This window comes from Centrocercus urophasianus, unplaced genomic scaffold, assembly GCF_019232065.1.
Source record: "Centrocercus urophasianus isolate 14NV4802_14NV808 unplaced genomic scaffold, USGS_Curo_1.0 seq_10, whole genome shotgun sequence".
NCBI classification, from domain to species: Eukaryota; Metazoa; Chordata; class Aves; order Galliformes; family Phasianidae; genus Centrocercus; species Centrocercus urophasianus.
The window spans coordinates 57,831,164-57,848,715 of record NW_024884142.1 but is presented as its reverse complement, the minus strand read 5'-3'; the positions used below and the strand labels follow the sequence as shown (position 1 = coordinate 57,848,715).

The window sequence follows — 17,552 nt, the reverse complement described above, 5'->3', positions numbered from 1 at the left end:
TGAGATTTGCGAGCAGTTGCGAGAAGCAGTCCCTGGCTGTATGCAGCTATACACAGGTAAAATGGCGACACCCAGTGGGAGCAGAGCCGCACAAAACAGCTCCATTAAGAGGGCTGAAAAAACGTTAACCGAGAAGTAAGACAGCTTCATGTTTGCGCTCTAAAAAATGAATTAGTACTTACTTAAAAATAACTTGCTTATTTTTGTGAGCAGCTGGACTAAGCTGTAAGAACAGCTGCTGTGAAGAGTTCTGCCACTGGCAGGGAAGTCCCAACAGACCCTGAATTCTGCTCTGCACTGCTCAGGGGCAGCACCGCAGGCTTTGCCCCCAGACAGCTAACATAGCTCCTGCAGCACCAAGCTGAGCAGGCAGATCCAGCAAACTAAGAAGGCATCTAAGAAATCAGTAGCAGAAAGAGCAAAAAAGTGTAAAAATATATATATATATAAATAGATAAAAAAAATAAGGTGAGGTATGATGTGTCTAAAGAGAGAGAAGTTTGTAACATGGTAGGCTCTAACAGAAACATGTATCAAAGTACATTTCCTTAAGCCTTAAGTAACCTTAGTTACTTAATTCTTAGAATAAAATAGCTTACCCAACAAATTGGTTTTTCCACTTTTTCTAGAAAATGAGTAGCCAAAGTCAAAATAAAGAGAAGCTACAAAGTCACTGAGCCACAGTTCCCTGGAGAGGACCATACCAGGGTCAACATACTGAGCCAGAGACTTCTAAATTGAACTCTGGGCCTCTAAGAAATCACAGAGAACCATCTACCCCAAAAAATAATGTGGTTTTGGCTTTTTTTTTTTTTTTTGTACAGAATAATGCCCTGTTCAGGTACACAAATTGCTAGAAACCAGGTTTATTGTGCTCCTTCACCTTAACCGGTATTACTGTACCATTTGTCAAGCTTCAAGCAAGTACTCACTACATCAAACTAATGGTTATGTGGACACGGATCAAAATCTTATTTTCCCCTTTTCAAAAGCCAAGGTGCCAAGAGACCACATTACAGCATCTCAGAACAGTTTGGGGCATACCCTTAGTATCTCCTCTGTTGATTTATGGAACATTTATCCTGCATAGTACCTACAGTTTATTTGGACCACAGAAAAAGGAGACTGTTAGTGTTCAAGCATTAACTCATATGAATAAGCAAATAAATGCAACCATAAGCTCCATCTTGTATTTGTTTGGTTTTGACATTAGGCATAATGTTCTTCTACTTTCCAGACCGAAAGAGATGCGTAAATCCAACTCTGAAGAATCTACACCAAAAACAGAGTACAGAAATAAAGAAAGGATATAGCTGAAAAGAAGATAGTATGGACATCCCTTTACCTTTCTAATGAGTAAAACTCTTCCAGATTCTGAAGCTCAACATCATCAACTGGTTTTCTATAAATACTATGCTATAAATACGCTTAATCTTCCTGAAGATCAGGAAGAACTTTTGGCTGAACTCACTGCAAGTAAGCAAACTATCGTTCCCAAAGAAACATTACTGGGACCACAGCACATGCAGAAATCACAACTTGAGCTAGAAGAGCCCAATGACTTTAAGGCACAGGCCTCAGGTGAACACCAGAGTGAATGTCATCACCCTGGGACACTGTAAGCATCTGACCCTTTGGGGAAACAAACAGCCTCCTCTCCTACCTCATAATCCTATCAAGCCATCTGTCAAAACCCAAAAGCCACAGAACACTGGCCCACAGCTCTGACTCTTCTAGTTCCACAAATACCCTCATTTGCTGTTCCCATTTTCCCATTACACTCAATGCTGTGAAGATGAACTAAATTTATACTCAAACTGTATGGTGCTGTAGTATTATTTAAGAAAAAAAAAAAAAAGAAAAAAGTATTTTTCTTAAATACAGCAATTTTTCATGACTTGTGTTATTTCACATCCCTAGCTGGACAGGAGTTTCTGCAGTTACATATGAAAGCCTCAGCATATAGATTCGAAGAATTTAGAGCAAATGTAGTTCTGTGCATTCCTCTCTCTCACAACTATGTCTTCAAAACTGCAGATGTTCTATTTAAAACAAAACAAAACAAAACCACCTTTCCAAACTGTGATTTTTGCAATAAAAACCAGACGAGATCCAAACCTGTCTTTCCATCTACAACTCGATAAAATCATTAAAACATATGGCATGAGCATCATCTTGCTGTCTCTTTTTTTATTGGATAGAATAACATTAAGCTCCCTTCATCTATTATATGAAAAACAATACATTTCAGGGATTTAAGCAAATGAGTTTTTTGTTCATTTGTTTGTTGTTGTTTTTGTTTTCTTTTGTAACTAACAACTTTGGAAAAAAAATAATTGATACGAATGAGAGAAATTAAAACAAAACAAAAAACCTCTCTGAGTTTGGGTGATATTCCATTTTATTTTCTAGCATTCCAGCTAAGCAGTTAACTCAAACTGCTGATCATTTACAATGACAAGAGCAAAATTCCACACAGTTTAATTCTAAGACTGTGTTAACAGCACTAGCGCAAACAGAACCTACCATGCTTAATAAATGTACTCCCAGGTATAGACAACCACCTTGAGGTAACAATAGTTCTGAACTCAACAGTAACCATCACTTTACAATTACAGATTCTCAACAGTCTGCAACACTTTTAAAAAATACATACTGTTTTTATATTCTGTGTGGTGAAGACCTCTTCATATACCAATAGAACTTGGCACCTCCAAAAAAAAAAAAAAAAAACAACAAAAAACCCAATTCTGTTTCATGGGACAGATGCTGAGATTTTTATTTCTTAAATTCACTTTTCTGCATGTCTGCAAAAGAAAGACACGATTAAAATGCTTTTTAAGGCGCAATATACTGTTTATTGTAACTACTGAATAAAACTATTACTAGTACACAACATAAATAGTGGTTGAAGATGTAAATTTTACGTTCCCAGAACAAACTCAATAGTTGAGATGATATTCAGGTTTCAGTCTCTGACAGAATCATAGTATCATTTGAGCTGGAAATGATCCTTAAAGGCTATTTGGTCCAAGTGCCCCACAGTGAACACGGACACCTACAGCTTGATCAGGTTGCTCAGAGCCCCGTCCAGCCTGACCTTGACTGTTTCTAAGGACTGGGCTCCCACCACCTCTCTGGGCAACCTGAGAATGGCTGCTTAACTGGGTGACCCGCACCCCTGAAAAGGATGAGAAGTAACTGCTCTGTAACACGCTATTCTCTACGTGGACTACAAAACCAGCTAAAAACGTAGTGAATTCTTTAATCGTTTGCCTTCTATTCACCAAGTCTGATCCTATCCTCAGCGACAAGAGGTGAACTTACAGCTTAATACCCTTGCATCTACAAGAACAGCTCATGGAAACTGAGTTCCCGCTGCCCAGCCCGACCCACTACAACAGCTGCCACCCCCACCCCGCGCTGCCCGCTCCGGCGGGGCGGAGCGGCGGGCCCCGCCCTTACCTTCCCAGAGCAGCTGGCCGCCTTCCCGCCGCAGGAACTTGTACCAGAAAGGGCTGGCGGTGTCCTCGTCCGACAGCAGCACCTCCCCCAGCCACAGAACCGGCTCCTGGGCCGCCAGCGCCGCGGCCGGCCGGGCCGGCTGCATGGGCACGGCGCGCTGCGGGTCCCACTCGCCCATCTCTGGTCGCGAGCCGGCCACCAGCAACGCGCCACCGCCCTCCGCTATGCGGGCCGGCAGCACTACGCCGAAGCGGAACAGCATGGCGGGCCGTGCCCGGGCCGAGGACAGCGGGCAACGGGGTGGGGGAGTGAAGCTGTGCCGCCGCCAGGGGCCGCCCCGCACCCTCACTTCCGGCGGGGGGACCGGGGCGGGCGGGGCGCTCCGGCTGGGACTTGGTGGGGACGTCTGGGAGTTGCCCGCGCGTTAGGGGTTTGTTTCACTCTCAGAGTTTAGGTATAGACTGACCAGGCACTCGAGCAGGGTCTTAGCGAGGTGGTTGGTCAGTGCTCAAGAGACCTTAGGATAATTACCTCATTAATAGGCTTTAACATTTGGTTAGTCCTAAAGCGGTCAGGCAGAAAAGTAGTCAGGCAGAAAATCTGAACTGCTGAACTGCTGTGCCCTACCCTACCCAACTCAACCTATCCCACCCTCTGACCGAACGGCATGGAGCTGTGTCAGGGGACAGGCAGCTGGGGGTTAGGGAAAGATTCTGTGCCAGAGGGCGGTGGGCATGGAAGTGGCTGCCCAGGACAGTGAGCACGGCCCCGAGTTCAAGGAGTTGTTTTATGTTGCTCTCATAGAGTCTGATTTTGGGAGGGGTTCTGTGGAGCCAGGGGTTGGACTCGGTGATTCTTGTGGGCCCCTTCTAACTCGGGGTATTCAATGCATCTGTAACTCTTATCTCAGCAGGTAAATAATGCACTGAGGTTGCAAAAGGTTGCACGTTACATATATTGACTTTAGCAAGTGTTACTGCTTTGTTAAATGAAACTGCTGCAATTACTCTGGAGAGACTTAATTTAGTACAGCAAACACCTCATTAAATCACTGCTATACCTGCAGCGCTACAAACAGTCTCAAGGTTTGGTCCCAAGTAACGTGCTTAGCAGTCAGGATAGTTATACCTTCTCTGTGGGCAGGCAGACACCAGCCATAGTGAGACCAGAAATGTGAGGGATTGGGGGTGGGCAGCAGGTGGTAGACAGCTCTTTAAAAATTCTGCAGCTCTGTCTTGCCTGCATTCTGGCTTGCCCTTCTGGCTGTAATTTGGCAACTCCTACATGTAGCAATATTCAGGGCTTGCAAAGACTGAGGGAAAGGATGTGATCCAACCATTTATACGACAGTCCTTGTCTGAATACATCCATTTCAGAAGCATTTAAAGACAGAAACAGAGAAGTAATAACTTTATTTAGGTCAAGTTCTGGGAACAGGATGAAGGCCTTTCAGTGAATCAAAAGAAATCCTGCCTCAAAAGGTGGCTGCTTGTTTCCTGTGTTCAGTGGTGATGACATACTGAAGAGTATGTACTGCCAAATTTATTTTTAAGAATGCTTGAGCTCATTTTCACTGATCCTGATTCAACTTTTGTAAGTGATATGCCACCACTGTTCCAGACATAACCAAAGTGAAGGGGATTCTGGCAGTCCTCCATGCATTTCTGTTAGCACCAGCCCTTCTCCTAGCCCTGTTGCTTTCTTCCACAAAATCCTTGTTTCTGCTCAACCTTGCAGTCAAGCTACCCGTAATCTATCTCATAACTGTCTTTCAAATATCTACCCTTGTAGCATACACTTTCATGTTAGTATTATGGGCAATACAGAGAGTAATAATAAACTTAGATTTTCTACCCCAAGTGTGACAGTAGCCCTAAAAGCAGCTTCTGTCTACATAAAATCCCATAGAGGTGCTGGAGTCACCATCCCTGGAGGTGTTCAAGAAGAGGGTGGATGTGGCAGTGAAGGATGTGAGTTAGTGGTACGGTGGTAGTGGGTTGATGGCTGGACTGAATGATTTAGAGGTCTTCTCCCACCATAATAATTCTGTGATATGCAGCTGTTCATTCCAGGCACCATTTGAGCTAAGAAGCTGCATGATCCAGCAATGCATCTGATAATTTAATTCCTGACTGTTAATGTAAAAAGACCAGCAACATATATGTACCTTTAAGAAAGCTTAACTTCTTTATGTACCAAACCCTCATCATAGACCTGCAAGTGAAGCAATAAAAAATATATTTTTATTCTTGTGCAAAATACTAGCTGTAAAAATAATTCAGTCCATTTCTTCTCCATATTTCACCATAATTCATTTTGTACTCACCAACATTAGCTGTTGGATTAAGTTTAAAAATAGCATGCTTGAGTTCCTGCACTTTCCTCAAAAACCCACTCAAGATAAGCGTTGGGGCTGAGAGGGGTAGATTACTGTTTATTAGTTGTGGGTCACCAGACTATACCTAAAAAATGAGGGGCAGTTTTGGCAAACTGGTGAGGACTGAATGTCTTGGATTTTCAACAAACTGGATTGTTTCTCAGGTGGCTATAGGTTTTCTGACTGTGATTATTATACTGTAATATAGATATAGGGCTAACATTGAGAGATAAAACAAGAAAGACTGAAAAGTGATTTATTTCTGGTTCCTGCAAGATTGAGATAAGAGCTAGAAGTGGAGATTGGCTGTGACTCTGGAGTTCTATGGGTCAGGAACAGCAGGGATAGAAAAACAAGTTTTTATTGATGGATACTACCAAAACGTGAGATGTAGACAGAGTGAGGTTTGTAGACAGGATGATATGGGTCATCATTAGATCTGAGACATAGGATGATATGGGTCATCATTAGATCTAAGACTATGTAAGTAAGACTGTGTAAGTACCATAAGGTTTGGCTTCAAGCTCAGAAGTAAATGGTTCACTGCCAGTTTTGAGTGGTCTGTGGATTTCTCATCTCTAAACTGGTGTTTTATCAAAGAGTCAAAGGCTGAAGGGCAATAGAGAGCATACATGTGCTACTGTAGTTGGATATTGTAGGAATTGAAAAAATACTTTCACTTTTGGGCCATTGCTATCAGCCTAAATTTAGTTTTACGCATGACCCTAAGCTTCCAAAGGAAGTAATGATAAACAAATTTCCTTTGCCAAAATACCTTATCCTTATACCACATGACCAGCACTCTTTCCCTGCAGTCTTTAACACTGTTCTCAAACCTAAAAGTCTTTCCTGTAAGCCGGTGATCTTCAACAGCCACAAATGTCAACAGGACCATTCCCTGGTTTTGCTATATTAAGTCCCCCATTCCAACTTAGCATGGTTCCGTCAAAAAGCCCATCTGATTCTGGTAATTGATACTGTGCCTTTGTGTCCTTGATGGCTCTGTAGGCTGCAGCATTAAACTCAGAGCTGCAGCTCTGTGTGCCTAGGCCTTCCACAAATCTAATAGTAAATGGCAATGCAGTGATGTTTGTGTTTTTCTTATGCTACAGAAATCCTTATGATTTCTTATACTGTCTCTTCCTGACATCAATTGTTTCATGAACTCAGAGTTCTGAAACTTATTACGTTCATGAAACTTGGAAAGTTAATTCCTTACTTACAGAGGGAGAATTGCTAGCTGAAATTATGATAAGGACACTAACCAAGAAGTTTGACAGTCCACAATTCAGCTTTCTAAGTTGAATCTTCACCACAGTCTTCTTATTTGAAAAGTGTCTACTAAATATAGGAACAGAACATGGCAATGGACGCTTTTGAAGTGGCAGATGAACTTGAATAATTCCGTGGTAAGGCAGCCTCTGTCTGTAGCATGTATGTTCCTTAGTGATTGTAAACTTTTACACCCTGGGCCTGTTTGCTGCCTGGCACAGCTTTATCTGCTGTTGCTGAACAGTGATCTCAAACAATAATATTTCCAAGTAGGGAAATCTGTAGCGAAGGCAGAGATTGAAAAACAAAACCAAAACACAGATATCAAAAGGATCTGGTTGGAGAAGGGATGACATTTAGATGTGTTTTTCTTTTTTCCCCAATTGCACATTTTGGCTGATGTTTAGATTAGCTGTGCTCCTTCCTAGACTGGACTTTACTCCCTTTTTTGGTCATTTTCTTTCTTGTACAGATATTGAGAAAGAGTTATTGCGATTTGTAAATGTTTTCTCTAATTATAGAAAAGAGGCAGCACACTGTAAAAAGAAATCCATGTATGTTATGTGGTAAAATCTGAAGACAGAAAGAATTTTAAATACTTTAACATCCTATTACCAGATAAACACTGCTATTCCAACTTTTTCATTTTAGTTGCTGCTTCAGAGGAGTGATAACTCCATTTACTGTTTTAGCTGCTTAATGCTAATAGCAACCTTTTATGCAGGCTAAGCTAAGAAGTTGTAGCATGACTAACCATTTCAGGAATTGTGTTGGAAAATAATATTGAAATGATAGATGGGACACTGCAGGAGATTTTTATCATGTTTGCAGTTTTGTGTAGCTTATTTCCTTACAATAATAATAATAATTTCTTCTTTTTAACAGTAACTGGGCAGCATAAATATGCAATAACATTACAGTAACACAGAAATAACTGTTCTAGTGGGTTTGTTTTTCAAAATCCAGTAAAAATGACAAGCCATCTCTGCATCCTTCCCAGCCTGAAATGTTTGAGGAGCACTAGAAAGTCCCAATATATTTCACCAGAGGGCCCTTTCAGTATGCTGTATCAGTTTAATCAATGCTCAAGATACCAACAAACGTTGCAGACAAACCCAGAATGCAGCTCAGTTCCTGCTTCAAGCAAAGTGATTCACATAGCTCTTGGAGGGATGCTCTAGGCCAGCCTTATTTATTTCTCGTGGGACATCCGCACCAGGGAATCACAGAATTGCAGAACCATAGATTGTCCCGAGTTTGAAGGGACCCATAAAAATCGAGTCTGACTCCTGACTCCACACAGCACCACCCAAAATTCAAAGTCTGAGAGCATTGTCCAAGTGCTCCTTGAACTCCAGCAGCTTGGGGCTGTGACCAGTGCCCTGGGGACCTGTTCCATGCCCACCACACTCTGGTGAAGAACCTCTTCCCAACCCCCACCTGACCCTCCCCTGACGCAGCTCCATGCAGTCCCCTCAGATCCTCTCTCTGTCACCAGAGATAAGTACCTGCCCATCCTAACCCTCCCACCCACATCCTTACCACTCACTCTGGCCCAGCACTCCCCAGGCTGCCTCTGTGCATGTGGGCAGTGGTTCTGTTCACACCCTGGAGTGCTGCCAGCTCCCAATGGGGCTCTGCCTCCCCTAGGGTGTCCCTGGCTCAGGGACCCTCTGGGCCCCACCGTCCCTACACAACGCATCCGTGCTGGAGCCATGGCCTCAGCAAGTGAGGTGCATCCCAAGCCCATCTGGAGCTCTGGCAGCGCTCACATCAGTGTGGCCCTTCTGCCTGGCACAAACAGGCAGAAGACAGGCCAGGGATTTACTCAGAGGGCTTGAGTAAATGCTTAGTGGATAGTAAAGATTTAATGACTGCTAAGTACCTTGATGTTCTCAAGTGCAAATTAGTATGTAACAGTGAATGGTTACAACACTAAACTCATTATAAGGTACCCTGTTTGAAACTGGCCTTTTACAACCACTCCTGAGTAGCAGATCAAGCAATCATCTTTAAAACACAGGTAAAGCCATAGGAGGAATTAAAAAAAAATTCCAGAAATCACCCTGCAGACCCAGTTGTCCTACCACACACAAGAAGAACCAACTGCACCACCAGCCAAAGCTAGCAAAGAACTAGATTTAACACTTTGGTAGCCAACAGTGTACAGGGATCTTGAATATCTTTGTTCCATGTATTAATATGGTATTATACCCACTGTATCCCATACATTTAGCTTTCATCTTCTTGGTTTCTTGTATTTACCAATTTTTCAACTACAGAGTTCTTGTTCTCTTTTTAAGAAACTTTATTTCAGCTAGTCTGGCAAGCCTTATTGGATTCACTAACCTGACACAGAAATAATTCTTGCTGAGGAACAAACACTGTTTTCACCCAGCTGTAAAACAACAACAACAAAAAAAAACAGGAACAAAAAAACAAACAAAAATCAAACCAAAAAAAAAAACAACCAAAAAACCACTAACTTGAAAATACGAAGTGCAGTCAAGAATGAGTGTATAAGCAGACTGAAGCATAGCAACTTTCCACAGGTCATGGCAACAGTTTGCAGCCAAGAGCCAGAAGATGTGTATGGCATAGTTTGGAGAGTAGGTCATTGACAGGGGACTCCTACTACTTAATTTGGCTTGTGTATGTTGCTGTGTATCATAGTGACCTGTTTCCACCGAAGCTCAACCTCTCCCACAGCTGCCTTTCCATTAGCACAGCCAGTCCCCTCAACGCAGTTTCAGCAACAGAAGCCAGAGGTGGCTGCTCAGGAGCAGTACCTTGACTCTAAGTCACCAGCTGACCATTTCTCATTGATTTCTTCCACTCCACACCTGTTTTGAAGGAATAACAGTTTGGAGATGAACCTGAAAATGAATCCGTCGTATTAATGAACAATGTTAGCCTCTGAAGGACAGGAAAGTGTACTTCATTGTAAGAAGATTCTCCTTGAAAAGTTACACTTGTGTATTACACATATGTATTCCACTGTCTTAAACAACAGTTATAAGCACAAATATTTTTGAAGAACGAAAATATCAGTATTTACTTTTTGATTCTTATTGCATGAAAATATACTTGTACAAGCTGTCTGAAATTTGTTATACCTCCCTCCATCTTCCCCAGTGCTTTGAAATTTATGGAAAAAAGCACACAGAGTTAACTAGATTCCTTCTTGGTTTGCATTATCTTCTGTTATCTGCATACTTACATAGGCACAATATTCCCAAGCTAAGATTGTTATGGAAGACTTGGTCCTACAAAAATATTTTTGCCAAAAGCCTCTCCTGTTCTGAGATAAACACGATCAGAAACGTTTATGGTTTCACAGACCAACTTTGAATAGTCCTTGAACATGTCACATGACCCCAATCATGTTATTATTTCAATCACATGCTTTTACACCTTACTGATTTCTTGCACTGAAACATTTAAGTGAAATTGATTTCTCAAGTTAACAGAATTAGCTCATGCTTGATAGCAAATTCCTTCTCTTGGAAATTTCTAGAATAAATCCTGCTCTGTTCTTTTACTTTCCAAGGTTATGCTCATAAAAGAATGAAATGGAGTTTTTACAGGTATTTATATATAGATCATTTTAACTATCTAGTGCAACCTTGGACCACTTGAGTTGCTGTCAGCCAATGCTTCTCTGTAGAGTGTGTGGTAGAATTTTGTGTTCTAAGTTCTCAAGAACTTGATCTTGTTTTTTTTTTTTTAAAAAAAAAAAAAAAAAAAGTTAGTTACACTGTATACATTTATCAGAATGTTTAATTTGTTACTAATTTGTTATCCTAGTGGTTAAAATATTTTTTAAGGAAGAAAAGGAAAGGGGAATAAAGTTATCATGCTACCGCAATAGCCAGTCTGAACTGGCAGCTGCAGCACAACAGAGCACCTGACGATGAGCTAGATTTGACTTAACTAGATTTCCTTTATAAGCATCCACAGTTCTATTGACTTAAACTGAAAGCAACAATCAAGCCTGTGTTTTCAATTACAGTGTAGGTTTGAATATGTATATATATGTGTATATTTAGTATTGCAAACATTCACTGATGTGATCACGTTATATGGCACAGAATATGAATGAAATCCCTCAGCATTTTTAAAGGATTTAGATGTGGAAACTGTATCTGTTGCTTCCATAATCAGAATTTCAGCGTCAGTTCCAACCAAGTGAATGTTACAGTGCTACTGAATAGTTCATTCTCAGTCAGAAACAGCAATAAATTAAATGAGGTACTTACAGACTGTGTATTCTAACTATAACAGACCACTTAATATTACCTTTGTTTTCAGCCACTTCATTTGTTTCCTTCAAGTTACATAGACTTTATCAATACACAGGAAGATTTAAACATGCTAAAATAATTGTTTTCAACTGTGTTTCCAAAAAGTGACTATGCTCATGAGAGGCATCTTTAATATTTGCATGTTGATATGCATGTTTCCTTAGCAACCATATACAGATACTTGTTGGTATTTATCTACCAGTTGGCTGTGGGGTGCAACTAAAAAGTTTGGCAATGTTACCAATCTCAGTACTTGGAAAAAAAATCAAGTGTGTTGCACTGTGTGGCCAGTTGAATAATCCATGCTACAGAAGGCACCATGGATGAGGTGGCAATCGCAGACTTAACCACACTCATACACACCAAACTCTGTAGGGAACGTCGGTATTTTTTTTATTCCAAAAAATATCTCTACTAGATACTTGTACAAGCTTGAACCTTACGTCTTTTCAGGCTTGATACTGCAAAAGCTGAACCTAGTGGTGTTTGCCTGGCAAAATAGCTGAGTGAAGGTCGGGTTTTCTGTTGTAATGGCTGAATTAAAATGATCTTCTAATGCTCCTAATTTTTGTATTCTTTAAAGAGAGAGCACAGATCAGAATCATCCTGGTCTTCACCATCTCTGTAGGAAAATTTAAACCAATTTGTCTTACCACATGAGGTTCTCTGACACGTTTAAAACACTAAGCCTTAGAAGGTGGGTGTTTCTTTCCTCTTATTTAAAACATGTAAAATGCAAAACACTGGCTGCCAGTGCCTTCACCTACCAGTAGAAAGACTGAAAGTGACTCTAGGAAAAGCATTCAGCTTTAGAACGCTAAAGGTAGACTTCAATTATTGGTGACAACAGATAGAACAGTACCCTCTATTGATTTTATCAGCACGTAAGGGATTGAGTCTTTAGAAGGATACCTTTTATTTTCTATTTTCTGTATGAAAATATAACTAATTGCTATTTAAAAAGCTATTAAGAAATAGTGTTTTACATATGCAATTCGGGCTAATATGGCTTCAAACAGGGAGTCTCACTGGGGACAGAGTGGGTATTTTTTAGAACAGTGCAAGGAAATGGACAAAAATAAAGGGAACAACAAAAAGAAATGGTTAATTTTTCTGGACTATGTAGACCTGTAGAGGTGGTAGAGCTCTACTGAGCTCTTTGCAGAGTAATATGGTTTTCATACAAGTCAATGTATAATCAACTAAAAACTTCAAGTGGTTAATGAAATTTCGGCTACTAATTTGGGTATTAAATCCATCTACTTGAACACTGCAAATCTCTGCTTTTCACAAACATTTGCAAGTACAACAGCTTCTTATTTAGGGACACGTCATCAAGCAGAGAAGTATAAAAGAAAGCTACTGCACTGTTACTTGGCAGCTTACTAGAGTGATGGATGAATTGCATATTATCACCTACAAGAGCTCATTTCAGACTTAGAGTACTAACTGCTTTGTGCTAGTACTGACACACATTTAAAGCAACAGCCAGACTGACCTGGTTTAGAACACTTCGAAAACTGCATGGAAATCAATGGAATCCACTCATTTCTCCAGGAACACCTATTTTCTGTAAATCTACTAATAGCATCACCATATGCCAGATCATGAAAATGTACAGCACAAGTATTCCCATTGCTAACAATCTAAAGCCTGTTCTTCTGAGACCAAAATACTAAAAAAATCTGTTGGAAGTTTTGTTTACATAACAAATCCAGCTGGCATCATTTTTCACTCAAGTACTTCAAAGTCAAACAAACAAGTTGCTGCCATTCTTTCCCAAGTAAACAAGTTCTATTTAGATTTCTGTCCATGCTGCTGGGGAACAATTATTTTTGTCTTACATTTAATGTTCTGTATTTATTAATACGTGCTTTGCTGTAGCATATCTTTGTTCAAACATGACCACCTGCATAAATTCAAGGAAATAGAAACTGACAAACATCTGATATATTGATCAAACTAAGTGTAGAATGAGCTCACACAAATGTCATACCTTTAGAATTTCACTTCATTTTAATGTGATTACATCCATGTGGTCTGCAGGAAGCAATAAATAATGAAGTTCTTTGTCCCCAATCCAAAGTTGTACTGTGGATGAATTCGCCAGAACATCCACTTATAACAGCAACTTTATAGATCATTTTAATACTGGCTTTGAAAAAATAATAATGACTTCTATTGTTAATCTCACACTTATGTAAAAATCATCATAAACAACAACAGAACAGCATTTAATGCCACAGAGAGAATGAGAAATGTCAAAACTGTTGGGGGAGTGCACTTGGCTACGATGGGATAACTGATGTCATGGGCTAGATTTTGGCTCCTAGCACATCCTGCTGCAATTCCTCAATTCCTCACATTATTGTGGAGTAATGTGTCATTAGCTGAGTTGTATGTGGTCACACAGGTCTGTTATCATGGGTGATTCCTCAGGTAGCAGCATACAACTGGTAATGTTCTCTATATTTTCTCCAGTCTTTCCCCAGGTTCATTTTGGCTTGATCACAACTCCAAATCATTACCTACAAAGATGCAGTCGCTCTAATCTGATGTGCTGCATCAAACTTTGAAGAAAAAAAATGCTCGTGTAATCTTAATGTAACCACTGGGTATGTAAGTAGCACAACATACTTCAGGCGGCCATTTGTTAGCTTTTCCCTGATTTCTGCTAGGTCACGGTCTACTCCAACCCTTTGTGTGTTGATCTCAGTAACTACCGTAATTAACACTATGTTCATCCAGCTATGTCTGGATGACACTTAAGGCAGAAGTGCCTTAACATTCAAAGAGGATATCCACAAGGCAGGCTGTGGCTTAAGTCCCTCAGAATTCAGAAATACATTTTTAATGAGAGCATACCTGTAGTCACAGCAATTTAACATTTATCTTGACTAACTGACAAAGAATAATATTTCATGTAATTTGAAGATGGAGGTGGTCAGCCCCTTCCTCCTCACATGTAGCAGGGGTAGCACTCATCTGTCTCCTGAGTCATGAGACATTGTAGTCTCATATATGACAAACAAACAACAGTAAACCTTGCTTCTCATCTTCCCAAGCCCTTCTATGTCCCTTCCGAATCCAAGTGGAAATAGCATGATGTCTACAAGGCTGCTTCTTGCATTTTTTCTTTGCTTCTCTTTCCCTCAGCTGCCACACAGGGCAACTTCTTTAGCCTTTTCTAAATGTGTTTTCACAAAAGAACTACCAGCTTTGCTGCTGGGCTGAGCTTTGGCCAGCAGCAGGTGAGTTGCAGAGCCTGCTGGGACCAATTATCTGGCATGGAGCAGCCACATCTCAGCCACCACTGCTGCCTCCTCACTACCAAACGTTTGCCACAATCACAATACAGTTCTGTTCAACGTAAAACATGCCTTACACCCTAAAGATGGAAAGCCTCAATCTCGGATACACATCTCAGGGTGAGTTAGGCAGAAATCTCCTGATTTCAGTTGCAGTATAACAGAATCCCAGGGAGAAACATTTACTTTGGAAAGACAGGGTACCATGCAAAAAAAAAGGATCAACAATAAAGGCTGAATTTTCTAAAATCACAGCCTTCAAAAAGACTGTTAGCTTCAACAGAGGGAAGCAGACAGCCTTTGACTCAAAAAAAAAAAAAAACTAAAAAAACCAACAACACAAAAAAACCTCCCAGTGATGAGATCAGATCAGATCAAACTGGTGATAAGAAACATCCTACTCATCTGCATCAAAAACCATGTGCACAGTGAGATCCCATATGAAATTCTTCTCACTGTAGAACTAAAGCCAACTTGCATAGACAGAGGTACCCACTCATCCCTTCCCTCACACTTGAAACACACAATGAAGTGTCCACTGACAGCTGAGGCACATAAACAGCTGCCACTGTACATAACAGCCGTGTTTTTACCTTAGCCAAGGTTCAAATCCCATTGACGCATTACTTCTCATCTGCTGCCAAGGCCTCCAGAATTATATATTGAGCACAACAATGTAATCACAGTACAAAAAACGTACACAATATTCAAACGATTACACAGTACATAACTGTCAAACTCTAACACTTCCGAGCAAAGTCCAACGTATATTAACATCAGGTCCTTGACTGCACCTTTGCTAACTGGTCATGTAATCAATTGGCTTTTTTCTGCTGCCTACTCCTTTGCTGTGATGCTCATGTGAAAGTACTAATAAATCTCAACTTTCATGTTGCCAGTAGAATTTTCTCCATTTAACTACAATAAACTTGAAAACAGCCCCTTTTTTACATGCTTGAAAATGTAATTTAGAGGGGAAAAAAGCAAATATTAAAAAGTATTACAATCTTGTTTTTGTGTTCCATTATTTTAACATTGTAAAATACTCAGTTCAATACTACTTCACAACACTGTCAAACTGAAATAATGTTCTATCATATACATTTTATATTCATTTTATGATTTTAAAGAAATGTCATCATAGTTTTGGATAAAACTAAACACCAGAATAACTAAAATATCAATAAGACAGAAATCACATTCTTCTGATTGATTCTACCAATCTAGCTTTAATGTGAAACATACCTCAAGGAATGCTAGTTGTTTTGTTTACTTTTTTTTTTTTTTTTTTTTTTTGTGGTGTGTGTGCGTGTGTGCATGTTTTTCTCCTGTATTTTGCAATTAAAGTCACACATACCCATTTTACAGACATTTTTCTACCACCTAGGTTTGTTATTAGTCTGCGTATCTACATGTTGCTGAATTTGGTTTGTCAAAATAACAGAGGCGTGGACTTCTGCTGTCACATACTGTAATGCATCTGACAAAAGATGTTTGCTAGACTGTCACTCTACTAGCAAGTTATTAGCAAGTGACAGCTATCAGACTCTTTATTTTGCTCCTTCCATACCCTAACACATCTTCGTGCCCCTTTTCTGTGAAAGGCTGATGAAAGCATGCATCAAATTCTCCATATCAGAAGGATCTTATTGTCTTACTACTCTTAGGAATTACTGCCTCTGACACCATCAGCAGGTAGAACCTACACCAAATAAATATCTGTATTCAGTAGAGAGAACAGCATTCAACATAGCCAATACTTACTTGGGGAATACAGGTAGTACTTGAAAACAGCTTATAACTAAAGTGTAGTATAGAGCTAAAGTAGCAGCATGGTAACTCCTGTTATAATAGAAAGACTGATAAGTCATTAGCAGAAGGTGCAGCAGAATGTACAAGCCTGAAACTCCGCACTCTCAGAAACAGTCAGAAGAGGAATCTTCTATGCTGGAAATGGATGCCTTTTACTATGTTGACCCCATTTCTCCACTCAGTTTTCTTCTCCAGTTTGGATTTCGACAATATTCACCACATGCACAAACAGCTATGCTAAGAAAACTACCAACTATCTCAAATTACATGCCATGACTTATTTATAAACACTAGCTGAATGTGGTATTCTCTCCATGCTCTTAACAACCACTGCAGTTTGTTCCTCAGATGATCAAAGATGCCTGAATAGCCCTTTTGACTGTAAACATTTGAGTCTCCTTTCTGTTACCACAGCAAGCATCAAAGTTTCCATTTAATTTAAATCTTGGTTTGGTAAAGTGAGTTTACCATGTAAGACCCTATGAAGACAGTTTTAATAAGGATATTTGAAAACTAGCAAAGAGAAAATGTTCTGGAATACTTGAGACATCGAGGAAAGTAAAGCAAGACAAAAATGATTTCCTTACACAGCAGTATGCCCAAAAACACGTATGGAGAGGAAAATACAAAAGGCTAAACACGGCACCTTGGGTACACTTGTACAAAAAATAAAATTGCCCCAAATGTGTACTGGTGGTTGAAAAAACTGTGAGCCACAGCACATTACTGAGCACAGCTCAGATTCATTTATTAGTTACCAGAGTTATGTAGTATAGGTACATTTTGATTTTTTGATTGTCAGTTTATTCATGCTAGCAAACTGCAAGGTCAACAATCAGTTCCTGGACAGAGTCTTCCAATCCCATCCTACTGATTCTATAACTTCACTGAGGTTTTGTTTTGTGTTGTGCCATTCCACAAACAATCAGAACCACAACTATTCTCTAAAAGCCACTCTAGATTTTTTGCTCCTGGACTACTTCAAGTAAGAGCTTTCTACAGAAGAAGTCTAAA

The 17,552-nt window shown here is 40.1% G+C and overlaps 1 protein-coding gene across 2 annotated transcripts in view; it reads right to left on the bottom strand.

Annotated features, from left to right (window-relative positions):
* EPM2A (EPM2A glucan phosphatase, laforin) overlaps positions 1 to 3,737 on the bottom strand; it is a 38,887-nt gene extending 35,150 nt beyond the window's left edge. Inside the window, exon 1 of one of the 2 annotated variants that reach the window (XM_042825732.1) lies at positions 3,466 to 3,737. In XM_042825732.1, the coding sequence (XP_042681666.1) occupies positions 3,466 to 3,727 (262 nt within the window). In that variant the 5' untranslated portion in view covers positions 3,728 to 3,737. The remainder of the gene's footprint in view (positions 1 to 3,465) is intronic. The other variant, XM_042825741.1, reaches the window with a different exon arrangement.
* Between the last annotated feature and the right edge of the window lie 13,815 nt (positions 3,738 to 17,552).